This window comes from Numenius arquata, chromosome 4, assembly GCF_964106895.1.
Source record: "Numenius arquata chromosome 4, bNumArq3.hap1.1, whole genome shotgun sequence".
NCBI lineage: Eukaryota > Metazoa > Chordata > Aves > Charadriiformes > Scolopacidae > Numenius > Numenius arquata.
This window is the reverse complement of record NC_133579.1, coordinates 56,917,613-56,936,374: the sequence shown is the minus strand read 5'-3', so window position 1 is coordinate 56,936,374 and position 18,762 is coordinate 56,917,613. Positions and strand designations below refer to the sequence as shown.

The window sequence follows — 18,762 nt, the reverse complement described above, 5'->3', positions numbered from 1 at the left end:
ACAAAAAAATAGGAGCATCCTTAGGGACAGCTGCTCTCATCTTTATTTTTTTCCTTTTTTTTTCGTGGCACTAATAGGAAATGTGTATGTATGTGTGCATGCAATTATCAGGGTTCATTTTATATGTCTAGTTATCACATCATTGAATCACTGAAATCAGGTGGAAAAGCAGCATTTTAATTTCCCAGTGAAGATTCATTCCTCTAAAGTCCAGTGGTGTATGTGCCACATTTGCAAAGATTCTGATGTGTATTTCTGTACTCATTACCTTTTGTGGTGATAGCTTCCTATGGATTTTCTAATTACCACACTTCAAAACTTTTGTATGTCTTCTCACTAAGAATGTGCAAGTTCAGTTGGAAACCCTTGTTAGGCAATACTTGGGTTTTCCAGTACCAGTGCTCAGAAGTTCCATGTGTAAGAGCTGGTTTTAAATCCCTTGCTATAAACTAAGACCTTCGCTGCTTTTTTATGGTGGTGTTTTGTTTCCTAGTGGATCTCTCTCATTGTTTGGAAGCAGGGTTTGTTTACTGAACTAACATATTTCACATATTTCTCTTTTTTTTTAATTTCACCCCTAACACCTTGCTTTTACATCGCATTCTACCATGTCTTAACCACATTAACATCATTTTACTATGCCTCATATCTGCCTTAAAAATGTGATATCTTTATTCTTGTGGTTGAATTCACCATGCCACTTAAGTATTGTCTTTGCATGTAAAGAGATTTCTACTTTTCCCACTCTTCCAAATCCTTAATGAAATGCTGAGCAGCAACAGATCCAACATACGGTCCTGTATTACCACATTCAGCAATTATCAACAAACCATTGATTCCCTCTTCTCAGTAAATTATCAAATACCATAAATATTTGTGGCTTCTTAGAAAGTTTTACAGCCCCATTGCTTAATGGTCATGCCAAGATCAATGTGAACTTTTTTTCAGAGAGTGCTTTTCATTGTTTTGATATAACAGGATAATGGTCTTGCAGTGAATGCAGAAATCGTAGCAGTGGCTTACGCAAGCTTCTGAGGTCTGCAAACTTTACCCTCTACCTGTATATCTTGAGGTCACCCCAAATTGCATCATATGCCCTAGAAGAACAGACTATTACATTTTGTAAAAATAATAATGCTGTTTTCCTAGTATTTTTGATCTATCAGTATGTAGTACGTGGTCATGAGAAGTTTGTTCTGACAGATTTTTTTATTTTTGACTAACATACAAATGGAATAACTAGCTTTTTGGCTTCTTTGTCACTAAAATAATTTCTCTGTGGCTTAAAAGGTATGTTTACCTATCTCTATCTATAGACCTTTATAGATAGAGAGATACAGCCTTTAAAGCCTACTATATCTATACAGTATATGCATTTTGTAAATAGCTGTATATTCAGTATTCAGATAGTCAAGATAAATCCTAAAGCTTTCTTTATATGGCAGTATTATATAGTTTTATACAGACACATACTGTACTGCTCCCTTCCTCTTTTTATAACGCTCGCTGGAACATAAAGACAAAGATACAATCTTAACTGTTCTTCTGCAGTTTCAAAGTTCAGGGGACATAGATAAAGTGCAGGAGACTGGTTTTTAGATTTTAGGATAGCAGAATAGATGTCAGGTTTGGGATGCTGGGGTTTCTAGGTCTTACTATTAAAACAAAGGTTTTGTAACTAGGAGAAAAATAATGTTTACCAACAATTTCTAAACCTGGAGCTAGCAGTGATGTGCTTCATTATTTGTTTTGTATGAAACAGAGGAGAGAGGGTGTGGGATCCTGGCTGGAAATGCAGGAGACTAAATTCAGAATCTAAATCTCATGTCTCAGTGTGTGCTTGGGAACAATCCCACAGTTCAAAGTAGCATGTTGTGTAGAAATAAGGTCCTCGGACTTTTTTGGAGAGTGCTCTTCCAAGTCCGTGCATGAGTTGTTTTTATTTCACTTGTTTTATTTCTAGTTTTTTAATTGCTATGGTAACTTACTCCATCTTCCTGTCTTCCCAGCTTCTAATCAGGTCTGCCATCTTAGGAATTAGCCTGTCTTGGGAGAAAGCCATGTTTTGGAGCAAGCTTGATTCCCCCCCCCCCACTCCTCTTTTTTAACGGTCTTTGATTCTTCTTGATTTTGATTAGTACTTCTCACTGATGTACACTTTCACAAACAAAGCCAGGAGGTGGTAGTACCTCATATGTTCTCCTTTTGGTTCTTTGCCACTGAAACAGGTGTCTTCCTCCCTGATAAAAAATTTTCCTAGCACCAGCTTTGCCTGTTGACCTTGATCCATACATACATAGGGCACTTGCCTTCCCGTTGAACAGTCCTGCCTTACCTTAGATCATCCGTGTTGCCCGACACCACCTAACCTCTTCTCTGCCACTAACTGTCCCTGCCCATCTCATCCTTTATAAGCATTGCCCCTCTTTGCCCCACTATGCTATTTTCTTGTACGTGTTTAATGTCTCTTCTTCCTCCACATGGATCTAACTTGCCTGGAGCCTGGAATCTTATTATTAGCTTGGGTTTGACTTCTGATGGAGGAAGCTTGTTTTGAGAATTATCCGTTCCACTGTAACTACAGGTCCAGCCAAGGGTGTGGTTCTGGATTGCATAGGGATCAAGATTTTGCCACTGCTGTTGTGGCAGATACCTGTAAGAGTCTTGCTTGGTTTGTTTGTTTAATTACAGCATTACCCCAGCCTGAGAACTAATTTACCAAGCAGAGCTCTCTGCAGGCAATGGAGTACCAGTTGCTGATAGCCCTAGAGATGCTGGCTGTTTGTAATTATGTTGCAAGTAGGCTGAAATTGTTTTTAATTGTGCTCTATGGCATAATACATATATCTATATTTCTTTACTCTGAACATCTGATATTTTAATAAAGGAGCATAACTATTCAGCCTTTTGCAGTATAGCAAGGGAAAAGTGTGTGCAGCACTTTTCTCTACAAAAATACAGAGGACCCAGTCCCTCAACTGACAGGCAGCAAAGCAGAGTTTGTGGTTAGTTTTTTCTTTTGAGAAAGCCCCCTTTCTATGCCCCCCAAAATCATTGATTAGCACCCACATCTGGAAAAGCTCCTTTCGGTCTAGACAGGAGCTCAGATGCCTGTGTAAGGACCATACTGATGGCAGCAAGTGGCTGATCCTCTGGTGACTGTCTCAGGGTGTCTTTAGGAATAAAGGCAGGGTCTTCATTTGGCTTCCGATTTTCAGATTTCTCATTCAAGCTTTCTTTGAAAGCTAGAAGGAAAGTGGTGTTGCTATTTAAATTAAAAACTACAATTCCGGTGCCAGGTGAGAAGGAAATTTGAGGTATTACCAGTAATGCAGGGGACATTAAGCCATCTAGCTATTTACTGTTAAGTGGCTGTTCCCTTAAGAGCCATGCAAACTTCTGTACCTGTGGTGCATGTACAGTCCCAAAGGGTGCATTACACCATGAAGATAACTGCAACAAGGGTTTTACTTCCAGTTGTCAACATGTCCTTTCCCATGGAGAACTGAAACTGAACCTGTAACTCACCCAGGTGGACTTCCGAGGGTGTGGAAGTTGAGGGACTTGTGTTATCTTTGTTCCTGTAAATGCGCTGTGAGCTGCGAAGTCTGAAGTGCACTGACCAGGTGGAAGTAGGCTTTGTGCCTGACTTCATGCTCCCCCTGTGTCTTCTTAGACCTTCCCCACAGAAACAGAGCAGCAGCGTGGCTCGTAGGTGTGCTGCTCTTCTTAGCTAAAGCTGGAGAGGGGAGATGCTTATGGGAAAGGTATGCAGGAAAGATGGCTCCTGTCTGGTGTTTTAAACCTTGAGTTGTTCACATTGGTGAATATTTTCAGTTGTGCTGCGTACAGGTGGGAGTTTCCAGAGATGCAAGTTGCAGGCTGTTGGGGTGGATTGTGCTTGTTGAGGTTTAAGCCCAGTTATGCCGCTGGAATTTTGTAATTGATTTCTTAAAACTATGTAATTTGAGCAAGGTATTTGTGAGAAGGTTTAGTCAGGCTCAACTGAAACAGAAAAAACTTGTAGCATGAGTCAAGCCCCTTTCTGTGTTCTCCATCCAATTTGGTCAGACTCCAGCTCCTTTGGTTGCTAGTATCCTGGCTGTAGAAGAGCTCCTGCTCATTAGTGAACTTTTTGGATTACTTTTATTCTCTCACACTAGTTAGCAGCCCAGCTTTGTTAAGAGCTGGTGCTTCTCCACTTCACAGAGCTAAATTGCACAAAGCGAGCACCAGGGTTGTCAGTCTCGGGGTCGTGAGGATCAGTAGTGTTGGCATTATGAGCTTTGCTGCTCTTCCGTGGCTAAACTCTCAAACTGAATGAGTCCTCTGGCAGAAATTCCAGGTCGTTAAATGGGCAAGTGCTCCTTGCAATCCACTTTTGTGACTAAACTCAGATTTCATTGAGTCTGAAGTTACCCCACTCACCCTAAAGAGCCATCTGCTTTGAAATAGTGGGCAAGGGCGCCTCTCATGTCAGAAAGCCCGTATCTTCAGTAGTCCCAGGAAAAAAGCAAACTGTTTCACTGGATTTGGAAAAGTCTTATTTCTTAATGGCTAGTGGTTTACATTAATAGTGGCTTGATTCAGACATTGAACACAGGATGCTGAATATCCCAGGTCAAGTCTCAGTCTGATCCTAAATCTGTAACACTAGTGAACATCAGGTACCAGAATTTGAGCAAGTGGAGAACAGGCTTTCTTCTTGTTATCCTTTTAATCACTAGTGACTTAAGGACTTCCTAACCCAGGAGCTGCATCTTCAAATTATGTTTATTAGCCACTCTTGACCTCATTTGTTTAATCTCTTTGAAACCATGTGTTGCCACAGCAGAGAACTCTGCAATTTTTAGAAGCTGAGTGAAAAAGTAGTGGAGTTTTTTTTTCTTTAAGCTGGTCATCACTGGAATAGTGTTTTCTCTAGAAAATTGTGCTTCAGCTGACATAAATATCTGAGTTGTCTTACTACCAAGGAATGTCTACGTGATGGCAAGTTCTCCCTAGGTTCTGATAACTGCATTATCAGTTCACAGCAAATGGAAGTTTTGCAATGGTTTCAGTCACATATGTTGAATTACCCACTTGAATGAAAAATATAACCAGTACCTCTTATTCACTTGGTATACACTCAGTTGTGTTTTCTGTTGTCCCCACCATTTTATTTTGTCAGACTTTGGTTTTTACACGACAGTGCTGCTAAAATAGTTTTTTTTCTAGGAGCAGAATATATAAAATGACATACTAGGCCAATAATTAGGAATAGTTAAAAAGAAAAAAAAATATATTCACAGGGTTGTATGTCTTTTTTTTTTTTTACTCTGCAAATTTGCATTTTTCTCTCACTTTTTTTATCTGTCTCCTCCTTGCAGCATTAGCCACTATGTGCTTGTGATGTCGTTGACCATATTTATGATGCTGATGAATGGACTGGCCCAGCTGCTAACTACAAAGAGACTTGAACTTCCCAGAAGGACCAAGCACCATTCCACATGATAAAGGGATAAATCTTCCTGCCTTGTTTCCATCCTCAGGCGTCCTCTGAACCAATCTCCACCTCTGGAATGTAAATATATGTTAATGGACTAGAGTGCCAAAATCCCATCCAGGGATTGGAGCACTCTGCTGATACAAGTTAAATGCTGTCCCGAGACTGAAGTTTGCATTTGGAGATTGCCATTTAGACATCAGTGGAGCTAAAAAACCTCAGCTTTATTCTCCAAGTGTACATATTTCTTGAAAATAAAAACGGCAAAAAAATCCTTTTTTAAAAAAAAATAGGAAACTATCTTTTGGGGTTTTTTTTGGTTGTTATAACTTGTCTGCCAGCTGTTTGTCTCACATACTCACTGTCATTAGGAGTCTGCAGAGCCCTAGCTTCATTTCATGTCTTGCATAAGCATCTCACGACTAAAGTGTAAATGGAATCAGTCTGGGCAGATCACTGATTAGTATGTTGCCGATGTGGCATACCATTTGAATGTCTTGGAAACTGGCTACGCTTTTTGCAAGCTGTGTCGATGTGCGTGTGAGGATATGTTGAGGCAGGTTAAGACTGGTACACTGTGAGGCTGTGGCTCGTAAGGCAACAGATTTTAGCTAATCTTGGTGTGAACTGCTGCTGCTGCTGACTGTGCTCTCCTGCTGCCTCCTGTGCTTGGGTGAGCTGAGCAGTATGCCAGCTCAGGTAATTGGTACAAATGAAAAGGAACCTGATTAAATAATTGCAAAATAGCATTCAGACAGATTGACTGGTCCAGCTCATGATGGGGCAGGCAGGAAGGTTAGGGTTGACTGTTTCAGTGGCAGCCCAGCGTTAATCAGCATAAAGAGGGTCACGAAACTGCAGCTGGAGTTGGTGGTTTGCGTAGAGTGATGCCACATGGAGACTGTTTTTTCCTTTCTTTCCTTGTTTTCCTTTCCGCTTGTTTCTGCTCCTGATTACAAGCGTCAGCCTGGGTAATGGCTGCACTGTGAGTCAAACGCAGACACAAATCCCCTGGTTATACGCTGATTACAAGTGGGAGCGAAGAGCCAGGGTGCTTACGAGGCTCTGCTGTTGTGGGTGGCCCTGGGGACCCAGTAACTGTAAATACATTGCATGAGGCTTTGAGATAGACTTGTGACTTTGTAGCCCTTTCAACAGCAAGCATCGGCTTCCCTACCACGAACCCACAGCTGATTAAGTAGCACAAACTACAGTACCCACCTACACCTCAATGCTTCATGTCTCCCTGAGGTCATCTGTTGTGAGAATTAAACAAAAATTGTGTGTCCTGAAGCAAAAATTGTATCTCCTGCTCAGCAGGAGGCCACACACAGAAAGCTAGGTGTGCTGCCTTTGAAACAGCTTTTTCCAACCACACCATCAATAGAAGGGCTTTTGAAACAGATCCCTTTGCACAGTGAAGGAAGTGAGTGAAATAAAAAACTTTCTTCTTTCTGCACTATTGTATGATGGCATCACTAAAAATTGTGCTATGTAATATCCCTGTGTCACACTCCCACCTTGCAGCCGGGCCTTCCTATCTGGGAGCTGATACATACGGTATGTGATGCTGGCAGCCGGGGCTAGACATTCGTCATGAGGGCTGCTCTAACACTCTTCCCAGCCATCTGGCATTTGGCCGTGGTCACACGTCTGTTTAACGCTCTGGAAACTAGTCATCCCTCTGCAGGAAGTTTGGCTGGGAGAAACCAGTCACAAACCTCCATCTGCTTGTTGAGTGCTAGAAAAATACCGTATCGTGGGCCTGCAGCCATCCATGCAGCTTCAGAGTGCCTCTTGAGAGTGTCTGAGCACTGGAGAAGGAGCTGTTTTTCCACTAGGTAGTGGTCGGGTAGTCCTACTGGGCATGTTGCTAGCACAGCTGGCCTCGGTCACGGAAGATATTTCACATTTGTTACAGACTATGCCCACGGACTTACACGACAGAAGGTGGGCATGTGCCCACGGCTGATAATCATACCATACAGCCAAGGCAAGGAGAAACCACGAGCAGGTGGAAAGTTGCTGCTACAGCAAAAATGATGTGTAGGCATGGGAATCTGCAACGCTTGTTCTCCTTAGATCCAGTGAGTCTCTGCGATGGAGAGCTATCCCCACCTCAGCCCCAGTCTACAAGTATCTACAGTGTACTGTATCATTGCGGGGTACTGTATGATCAGCTTTGTGTGACCTGACTGATGTCTTGAGATCTCTGTCTACAGCACTGTCATTTCAGTACACACAGCTATAGGAAACTGTACCATTGAGCATCCCAGCCACCATTGCTGGAGTGGTTTCTTTGCAAAACTACTGTTTGTGGAGCAAATTCACTGATGGGAGCAGCTGAACAGTTGACGTTGGTGTGATGTGAAGGAATTGATTGAAAAAGTAGGAACGCGGGACCTGCAGGACTGCCACCCTGAAGGCACATCTTCTGCAGGCATGTCAAAACTGCTTGTTATCTATGACAAGACCAAGTGGATGCCCTACCTACTAAGTGAAAACACTGAAGGTACACACTGTCTGGTGCTGCACGCTCCATGGGAGAATGCACAGGAGCTCAAGCCTGATGTCTTTTCTTACCACAGTGGGCTGGTAATGAAGCAGCATCTCACCCCACTGCGTCTGGTGCTGCTCATCTATGAATAGGAATAATCCATGTTCTCTGGTATGCAGGTGAGTGGAAATGGCTGTCTAAAGTACAGCCTGCATCAATTACTCTTTCTGCTTATGGCTTCCATAGTGTCTCTTTCCATAAAGTCTGGTTTTGGTTTTTACGTTCATTCTTGTAAGGGCAGAAAGGGGACGATGAGCATGGGGGAACACTTGCAACACGCTGCTTTGCAGGGGTATGTTCTTGTTTGCCATTTGCTCTGCTTGGGCCGTAGTGGTAGCAGCCTTAGCTGACCTTTCCCTTTCTCCTGCTGGTCCCTTGCATCTCTGTGCCATTTGTGAATTCAGCTTCTAGCCGAGAATGCGGGAGTGCTGGAGAGCAGCTCTGATGGAGAGACAGGATTGGCTGTGCTATTCCCGTGTCTCCCCAGGGGAGGCTCCTGCAGGAGTCTTGGCCTGCACTTTTGGATTTACTCCAGCACAGGGAGGTGTCAAAAATTCTTCCACTCAGCTACTTTACACAGCCCCATGGGGTGTGTGACAAAAGTTGATTCTCCCCTCCCACGGATGCATGTTCCTCTCCTTTCCAGAAACAAATGTCATCAGCAATAAGAAGTCCTCCCTAGCCTTAGGAGATAAGGTAGGGAATACCGTTTTGTTCTCAGCTGAGTTTAAGCTTTCTTTTCCTCTACTTGTGGGTCTTCCAGCATCATTTTTCTTCATGGGGCTCAGACAGGACTCGGGCCACAGAAAGGGGGCTCTGAGCCAGCAGTCTTGCAGGCCAGTGCAGGTATTACCCAGCCACTGTGTTTACTGTGAAGGGCACAAAGGCAGAATTACCCCGAGCCCTCCTGCCTGCCTTTTTTCACCTGCAGCAGAGTTGCAGATGCTCTGATTCCTAGAACAGGTGAGGCTCCAGCCAGTGAAAACCTCAAGCAGGCAAAGGCAGGTAGATTGCTATGTATGTCTAGGGCTGCATTATTATTTTTTTTTACTATACTCATAGTATAAAAACCTTTGCAAGGGTTCTATCTTCTTGCTTTCAGGGCCATGGACCCCTGAAGAGTTAACCATAAACCTGGACTGCCCATCAGGTGGTGTAATGCAAGAGAAGCTGTACTGAAGAGCAGCTGATAGAAAAGATCTTGTAATCTTCAGCGCTAGGAATTGTTCTCTGCTACTGTGTTATCAAGGCTGTACACAGCAGCCTTTTGATATCCGTCCAGGGAGCGAGCTGTTTCTTCAGAGGTGATGAAGCTTAGATTCTATCAAGACCTCTTATGACTCAAACTAAATGACTTCCCCTTCCCCCTCCAGATTTTACAAGCTTTGGCAATTTCAATGCATGCCGTGGCTGTTAGTTGTAAGGCTGCTACAGCCTTCACATTCTTGAATGAGAATAAAGATATGAATGAACATTCATGGTCCTACCCAAACCTTGCTCTCCAGCATCGCCCTGGAACTGCGGTCTCTGTTTTGGCCAAGCTGCAATACAAATGTCATTTCAGTTCCTACCCCACCCTAGCTAATCTGTAAGGGTATGATGCTCATCGCTTTCCAAAATTGTCCATGTGATCCTGCAGTCCCTTTTCCTGTGTCTTTGGGGTGGTGAGGATACTTCTCTCAGATGCCTTTGGCAAGGAGGAAGAGAGCGTGGAGAGTGCCAGGCTTGCTGCTGCATCCTGATAGATGTGGGCTGCTGTGAGCAGGAGCCAGCTGGAGAAAACATTTTGGGGAGCTGCAGTTGTGGTGGGGAAGGGAGTATGTCTCTGTCTTGCATCTGTTTTGGGCTGTGCTTTGCATCACAGTGGTGGGGTTGCTCAAGATGCCCCCTTCTCCGTCATCACATGGCTTCATCCATTCTAAAGGCAAGAAACTTTGACTTTCTTCTCTCCTGTGTCCTGTGTGTTGTCTTTGGGCAGCTGCTTTGTGAGCTGTCGTGGCTGGGGAAGGTTTGGGAACCTATCTTGTGCTGCTGCCATGTGTGTGGGACAGCCCCAGATCAGCCCTGGTCGTTTGTGAGACAGGGCTCAAGATGAGCTGGAACTGACCGTCACAGTGGCTGGCAGTCACCAAATTATTTACAACTGTCTCCTCAGTTAGTCTCTCCAGGGCTGGTTATGTTAATAAGGATGCGCAGGGTTGAATTCCAGTTCATCAGCTTAAAGAGGCTCTGAATTCAGCTGCCACCTGCGAGAGCTCCCTCCTTGCCCCGGGGCAGGGCACAGCATTTTAACATTTGAGGAGGACTGAAAAGAGAGAGAAGGCTGAAAGTACGGCACTTGCCCCCTTCCTGTAACCTTTGAAATCGACCTTGTCGACACTTTCTTTCTTTCTTTGTTTATTGAATTACGCCTTGCAGCAAGCTTCATAACTTTCTGACTTGGAAGGTGGATAATATGAAGTGGAAATAGAGGAAAACACACCTTACTCTGCGTTTTATTTTGCATGTGAGTTGCAAGAGTAAATGCTTTTTTTTTTTTTTTTTTTTTCTTATTTCCTGTAATGTTACATAAGATGAAGCTGACATACAGGTTTACCTTTCACTCGGGTCAGTAGCGTTGACAAACCTGTTAATGACTGGCTATCATGCAGCGCCTTCTCTGAGAGGGGGAGAGAGAAAGCACCACACCAAGATCCCCAGCCCCGGGTGCTTGCAATGGGAAACGCCCGGTGATGGAGTCCGCTTCTGCTCTGAATTTCTTGCCCCCTGCAGCCCTACTTCTCGGGGTGTCACCTCCACTGCAAGGAGGTCCTTCCTGGCCTGAATTGTCCTGTGATCCAGTGTACCGGCTGCCGAGTCCTGCAGGCCCTGTGCTTGGGCCAACGGCTGAGTGAGGGACGGGATAGTGCAGGGTCAGGCTTGGACAATGTAAATTTAAATCACTGCAAGTGCAATCACACCTGGGTCCATTTTTGCCTTGCAGCAAGATGGGAGGAGAAATATGTGAAAGCCATGTGTGACTAGCACGGCTCTTTGCTCTTCCCACCGCCTTCCCTTCCTCCTCGGGGTTTTGCAGCGTTGCTCCAGCAGTACCTGCCCAAGCCCGACCCCAAGCTTCAGCAACCTCAAGCTGATCCAAAGGGCATGTGTCCAGTAACAAATGTTGCAAAATTGAACCACTGGCATTTTGGGTTGGGGAAATCTCTGACCAAGACCTATACTCCTCTAATTAAACTTAGCTTACCGCTCTTGCAAGAAATGCTAAAGGACAAGGCATTCTGAGTGTGGTTCTCATGTTGACTTTCTTTGGAGTAACCTTTATATATCTCAATAGCCGTGGCCTTTTGTGCTGGACTTCATTATTCTGTCGTCTTGGCATATGAGACAGTGCAAGACAAAAAGTGCGGAGTAATTTCAAGAGGGGCTGAAATTTGGTGGTTTGAGTCCCAGTGAGCACACAAGCAGAGACAGGCTCTGAAAATACTTTATTTTTGTATCAATTTCCATATTAAGTTAAGAGACACTAGAACTTACTGTACAAAGCACTGCTGTTCAGACTTATATTTAGCTGCTCAGATGTTTGTGTGTCCATCTCACTAGATCTCCAGAAATGAGTGGATAGTTTCCATCGTGGGTTTTGAGTAGGAAGATTGTTATATCTGACCTACTGGGAAAATAAAATATCCATTTCCCCACCATGTATTTTTTCATAGAAGCAGTATGTTTCTGTGTCTCTTCTAACCTACATTGACACATTATATTTCCTTTAAAATGCTACAAACTTATTTGCTTTAATGTAACTTGGTAATTGACTGGTATTTACAGACAAAAGTAGAAAGGAAACGTGCATGTCATTTTTAAAGAATTACATAGCAAAGGAAAACCTCCTAGTATTTGGGATGACGGCCAAATCTTCATCTGGGACCTGAATTGAACACAAGCCTTCCAAAACATTGTCCCAAGCTCCTCCTTTTCCTGGCGCTTTATTTCCTTGCCAATCCCGAAACAGTCATGCAGCGGACCCCTTCCCCAAGCATGGCTTTCTGCAGTTCCCCCTGAGAGTCCCTCCTACCCTTGCTCCTCCACCTGTGTCCTGGGTGGCCCAGGACCCAACCTGCCAGCCCGGCACTGCGGCAGAAGCTTGGGAGCGTTTGCAGAGTCAGTGCCCGAGCCCAGGACATCTCAGGGGACAAGTTTTGTCCTGTTCAGTAGGTCATGATGGCAACTAGTCTGTCATGGGGGAGCCTGTTTGCTTGGTTTGCTGCTTTTGTTTGTTTGTTTAAGATATTTTTTTTAATGATACTTGAAGGTTGGGGTATTACTTTTATTTTTTTTCAATTAATGATTGGGAGACCAGCCGTCGGCATTAATTCATTTTAATATGACTCAATCTGAGAAGTATTCAAGCTTCCTCTTAGAAAAAGTGGCTGACTGCATGTTTTTTTTCAGGCAGTTTGCTTGACAGAGAATAAATTTTTACGAAAATTGCTCTACGGAGCAAGGGAACAGACTTTGTCATTTTCCCTTCCTGGTACTCATTTCTTGCAAAAGCACCTGACATTTGAGGAACAGCAGCCTTTTCATTAGTGGATGCACGGAAGGGCAGGAGTGCAGAATAACTGGCTCTGCGATCTACAGAACTGCAACTAATTGTATTTTAAGGCTCTATTTCAGTGCGGCACCATTGCCGCCTATCATTCCAATACAATATATTGAAACTGAACGGCAGTAACTATATTTTCTCTCCTCGTGGCAATTTTAATTCTTTGTGAAAGATCGCGGGAGCTGTGAGCTTTCTGAATGCAAAGCAACAGGGCACGGGTAAGCGGAGGTGACATTCCCCTGTAGTTCACAGCAATTAACCTTAGCCAGGGAAAGAGAAATTAAACCGGTCACTTGTGTTTGGGAGAATTACCTTGTGATACATTGCAAATACCCTCGTTGTAGGCAGTTATTTAACTTAATCTGTGCCACACTTATGCAAATATGCTTATCATGCATTTGACAGCTTGCTCCCTTCCTCGCTGCGGGAGTGGCGGTGTGTGTAAGATGGATCGATGTACACGCTCCTAAAGGCAAAATGTGTAATACTTGTCAGGTTAGAGCTAAATGGCATTATTTATTTGTTTATTTTGCAAGTCTGCGAATGCGCCTCACTATTAAGAAGAGGAACACAGTAATGATTCCGTTTAATTAACGGAGAAGTAACTTTCTTGCCGGTTCTAAGTGCTGTTTGATCTATCTGAGATGTCACAGGACTGGAGAACTCCTGTAAAGGGCTGAGAAAGCATTATTTGTGCTTGGTGCGTGGAGCTTTATGAAAGCAATTTACATATTTGCACACTGAAGCATAGCTACCAGCACATAAGCAGGGTGATAAATGATTAACTATAAAAGATTGACAGTTTGGGCAAAAATCCAGCAGAGCATTTAAGCATGTGCTTGCCATCGGACAACCTGGCTCTGCTGACTGCAGTGGGGCAGAGTCGGGTCCTCTCTTAAGTTCAAGAAACTGATCATGCGCTTCAGTTAAACATGTGCTTAAGTGACCTGGAGGACCAGAGTGTGGCTAAGAGAGCTTATAAAAGGGAAAAACTTTCTCATATAACACTTAAACCAGAGTGGCAGCAGTAAGCAGGACTGCAAACAGATCAGAGCTCGTCGTGGATGGAGCATCCCCAGCTCCTGTTGATGAAGTGGGAGTTGTCAGTTGCCTAGGATTTCTCAGACTTTGGGCAAAAATAGAGGTATTCCAGCAAAAGATTAATCTAGTCTGTCCGTTTCAGAACAGCATTTTGTTCTGTGCATTTTGCTCTGGTTTGTTGTGGTTTTAATTTTTGGGAACACAAAACGTATTAAATATTTTATTGTTGTTGCTTTCACTAAATGGCTTAATTGGAAATGGAATTAGGCCAAAAAAAGCCAACACCCCCAAGCGCCCAACAAACAGTGCTTTTGTTTTCCAGTATCTTGAAACTCTTCTTCAGAATTCATCCGGCACTGGCCTCATGCTACCCACCAGGAAGCCTGTTAGTAACTTAGCTTCATCACAAGCCACTTTCTTGCAGTGTGTTTGGAATTTCTGAAGCTGAAGGTGGAAAAAGCTGCTGTGAACCACAAGTGGTAAGCAAAAGTTGAAGCTCCAAAACAGGGTCGTGCTGATTATTTTGGTTTCGGACTCCATGTAACAAACTTTCTTGAAAGGCTGTGAGGATGTTTTTATGTGCCTGAGTGAAATTTAGCAAACTAGAACTTCAAGTGAAATCACAGAATCATAGAATCGCTTAGGTTGGAAAAGACCTTTAAGATCATTGAGTCCAACCATCAATCTAACACTGCCAAGTCCACCACTAAATCATGTCCCTCAGAACCACATCTACCCGTCTTTTCAATACCTCCAGGGATGGTGATTCAACCGCTTCCCTGGGCAGCCTGTTCCAATGCCTGATAACCCTTTTGGTGAAGGAACTTTTCCTAATATCAAATCTAAACCTCCCCTGGCACAACTTGAGGCCATTTCCTCTTGTCCTATTGCTTGTTCCTTGTGAGAAGAGATCTAAGCAATAAAATACTGTTACTGGAGTGTATTTTCCAGAGTAGCCAGGAAACAGGCAGAAAAAGGGAACTGTCCTGGACACAGAAAAAAGTTGGAAATAGAATCCTGAGAAAATGGCTGAATTCTCTTTACATTTGAGTGCAGCCTAGAAAATGACAAAGAAATTATCTCTGATTTGATTCAGACTATCTTCAAGGCTTTTCTATTTCTTTTTCTTTTTTGCAAGATCAACAGGATTGCGTGAAAAATACCTGAATCCCTCAGCAATTTTTCCTCCTAATGGAAATAACTTGAAAGACACTGAACAATGATCAAACAGCATGGCATACAGCTGCTATGAAAGCAGTCATATTTTTGTAGTCAGAGCGGAGGGGGGCCTGTAGCTTTCTTCCATATCCACATAAAGCATCAATATAGATTTTAAGCTCTTCCAGTGCATGGACCTTGGATATAAGCCAACAACTGCCATAATCAGCAGGAATTTCCCAAAGCCCGTGGAAGCCAATGGATCAAAAGGTCAAAATGCTCTCTCAAGAGTGTAACTTAAAGGCTGATTGTTACAAAATTCAAGAACTTAGATTTTTTGTCAGTCTGTTATCATTCCTTTTTTAAAGCAAGGTTTGATATACTGGACCTATCTGGAGGTCATGGATTTCTGGTATGCTATTGCAGCGTGTGCCACATTGCTGCAGCCTTTCCAAGTAATGGTTCTGGTTGAGGTGATGAGCTGACTGTCTTCTCATATGCAAGCCACCCAGCTCCCTCCAGCCCAGTCCTCCAGCTCCTTGGTCTCAGATTTGAAATCCCAACCTTCACTCAAAACTCTTTGTATATTGGTCAGCTCATATGAGCACGGGCAGGAGCAATGCCTGGTTGGATGTGAAGAAGGAAAAATCACTCGCATTCATTTTCATAATCAATCCTGATTCCTTGGGGAGAAGGTATGTTGGGGTGGGTTTTATCACTAGCGAATTAACTTGAGAGTGGGTGAAGGATGTGGAGGAGGAGCTCACAACTCTTCCATTAGCGTTATTGAATTGGTTGGATTTGCTTATGTTACTAAAGAAACTATATATATAGTCTTTTGTTACTGTTGTTTTTTCATCTGGACTCAGATGATTCAGAAATCATTAAATCACATAAATTCATATCAGGAGAGGCAAGTTTATTGTTTTCTGTTTTAAACCAGTTCTTCTGTGTTTTGTCTTGCCCGCAAAATCCTTCCTGGTTCTCAAATGCAAGATAAATGCAGGCAGGCAGCATTTCTAATATAAGCCAGAAAAGATGTAATGATAAATGTTTAACTGCAGTTTTCCATTTCATATGCTGAAAGTAAGAAAAGGGAGGAAAAAAATAGCCATGTTAATGATGTCCTATCATCATCATATTCTCTTCAGCTAACATGGGAGGAAGACGCATAATTACCTGGACAGATACTAAGTATATTGACTTCTGTTATTCCTCAGCTGGGGCTTTTTTTCAGTGTGTGAGCACAAAAAGCTTTAAGGAATAATACATAAAAATGCTATTATCTTTGGAAAAAGCAATATTCAGCTGGCTTGGTCATTATGTAGGTGAAAGCATGATGGGTACCAAGACTGCTGAGTACATTTGCATGAGATTAGTTAAATCATCTAAGCGGGATGTCCCCCCTGTCTGTTTCACCCTATGCTCAGATGCTGGGGAACTTGGAAGCAAAAGTAGCAATGAAGATGCAACACTGCATGAGAATTCCATTATTTTTTTCTGATAAGAGGCAAAAAAGGTGGGAAGAGGCATGGGAAGTGCTAGTGGGGAAATTGGCAGCTCTAGGTTCTGTCACAGCGTGTGGCCTCAGGCAAGTTGATAAAGTGTCTGGGATCACTAATTTGCACTTGATTTCATTTTGAACAAAATGTCATGACACCAAAATTCCCACTGCAATCCACAGCATTGAGTAGAAGGTACAGCCCACGTCAGCACTTCCCCTGTGAAGTGGGAACCATCTGAGAGGATGACGCTCACTTTCCCCCTTCTCTGAAAGGTTAATAGCCTACCTGGACATGAGGGGCAATTTTCTATCGCTACCTTTGTATTGTGTGCAGCAGGAATCTGATCTCGCTTGGAGTCTCTGGGAACTGCCATAATGCAAATAATACACACACACACACACACACACAGAGCATTGGCTAAACGCCGTTTCCCAGGTTTTGATTGCCTGGTGCCGATACAGGCCAATGATACTTGCTGGAGCTGAGACAGACACTAGCCTTTCTGGCATAGCATTAGTATGTGCTTTCCAGGATGGATGGGGTCTTTTTGCAGGCTGGATTTGTGTTGTTTTGAAGCCACCATAGGCAATTTAGAGTGTATGTCCCCAGGACACTGTACTTTGGAAAACAGGCATAGGGACTGGGGTGTGTTAGCTCAGCTGTGGTTTTATTGGCAATGTGGGACGTGAAATAACACAAAGTTTTCGTCTCGCTATAGAAATGACTAAATAGAAGTGCTTTACGATTTCAGGAGTGTTACATTCTTGTCATGTTTCAGCATTTGCAGATACAACAGATGAAGCAAATTAAATTATGCATGCACTAAAGGAATGCATTGTTAGCCACAGCCTTTGTTAACTTGCCTGCAAATAAGTAAACACAAATAACTAGAAGCTGTATCTTGAAGATTTGGTAGCCAGGGGTTTTTTTTGCCTCATGCTTATACAGGTAATATATATGCGTGTGTGTGTGTATCTGTAGGTGACCCATAAGCCATACCTGCTGCACTTGTTACCTGGTGGGTCTCATGTTGTAGGAGAAGCCATATGGCTGCACGTCACATCCCTCATTTGCATTCCAGTTGTATACAGCTTTGGCAATTTGTTTATGCAACCGAATCTATGCAATCATCAATAACACAGTCCGCAATAAGTCCCAATTAACGTTGCCGCAGGAATCTTCCTTCATGTTTGTGCTGGCTTCTGTAGATTTAAACACTCAACCTTAATGATGCATTAACGTTGGGGGGTTTTTTTGTTTGTTTTTGGTTTTTTTTTAATGCTGTGTTTGCAGTATAAAGTCCACAATTTATTTTATTCTCTTTGCCCAGCAGGGACATTTTTTCCACTGACTCTTTAATAAGAAGACTTCATGAGTACGACAGACATTTGTCTTTATTAGTTGTATATTTTTGTTCATACCCTCTCTTACATTTATGAATTAAATATTTATTGATTTTATTTTCCCATGAAGAAAAATGCTACTGCTCAGTAAGAATAATCACCACCAGCTACGCACAGGGAACTGTAAGCAAAACAAACTTGTGTTACTTCTGTAAGTCATGTCAAAACCAACAGGAACCGAATCTGTCTTTTAACGGAGATCCTTACTCACTTATGGGGTTGTGGGTTTATTTAAAGAAATCTGTAAAATGGGCTGTGAAAGAAGGGCTTGCATCTGTTTGTTTGCTTTGTTTCATCATCTTTCTTGCTTTGTGATACTCAGAAGAAAGGTGAAGGAATTTTTGGTTTTTTCCCCACTTCTTGCCTGTAATCTCATTGATAGACTAAAAGAAGTAACGAGTATTCATTCTGTCTGATATCCCATGAAACCTATTTAATTATAGCTGAAAGTTATTAGCTAACATTTTCTTATTAATTGATTTTAAGGCTCAAAGGACTAGAGTGGTCATCTACCAGATATTACTGCGTCAAGCCTACAGCTCTAACTGGAAGTCGCTGAAGGAAGGTGTGCAACCCCAAGCAGAAAACTCTGTGTTCATGTAGCATATCAGCACCTGCTGACAATCCATCACCTCTGAAAATACTGAGCTTGTTTGCAACCTCGATTATGTACCTTCAAACTGCAGCCATGGAATTTGATGCTGTCTGTATCTATAGCACGGAACACCCTCATCAACGAAACTAGTCATGGAAAATAAATCTAAAAATCGTTTCACGTCCCCAGAAATATCCTATATTGTTTGAGTTTACATCCCTGTGAGCAGAAGACCCGGCGCAGCCTGGGCGAGGCTATGGCTGTGTCCCTGTCCACTGGGTGCCCAGGCAGGGGACAGCCGGACAAGTGGTGTTTCCTGATGCACCAGCTAGTTGTCCCCCCTAGTCTTGGCCGCATTCTCTTCCCTGGGATCTTTTATTCTCCCAGACTGCTATGTCTCATCAGCCTTGTAGAA

At 43.0% G+C, this 18,762-nt stretch overlaps 1 protein-coding gene across 2 annotated transcripts in view; it reads left to right on the top strand.

The window, feature by feature from the left end:
* The window catches only part of PIGN (phosphatidylinositol glycan anchor biosynthesis class N), a 99,356-nt gene extending 93,590 nt beyond the window's left edge, over positions 1–5,766 (top strand). Inside the window, exon 28 of one of the 2 annotated variants that reach the window (XM_074146242.1) lies at positions 5,370–5,766. In XM_074146242.1, the coding sequence (XP_074002343.1) occupies positions 5,370–5,493 (124 nt within the window). In that variant the 3' untranslated portion in view covers positions 5,494–5,766. The remainder of the gene's footprint in view (positions 1–5,369) is intronic. The other variant, XM_074146243.1, reaches the window with a different exon arrangement.
* Positions 5,767–18,762: the final 12,996 nt, after the last annotated feature.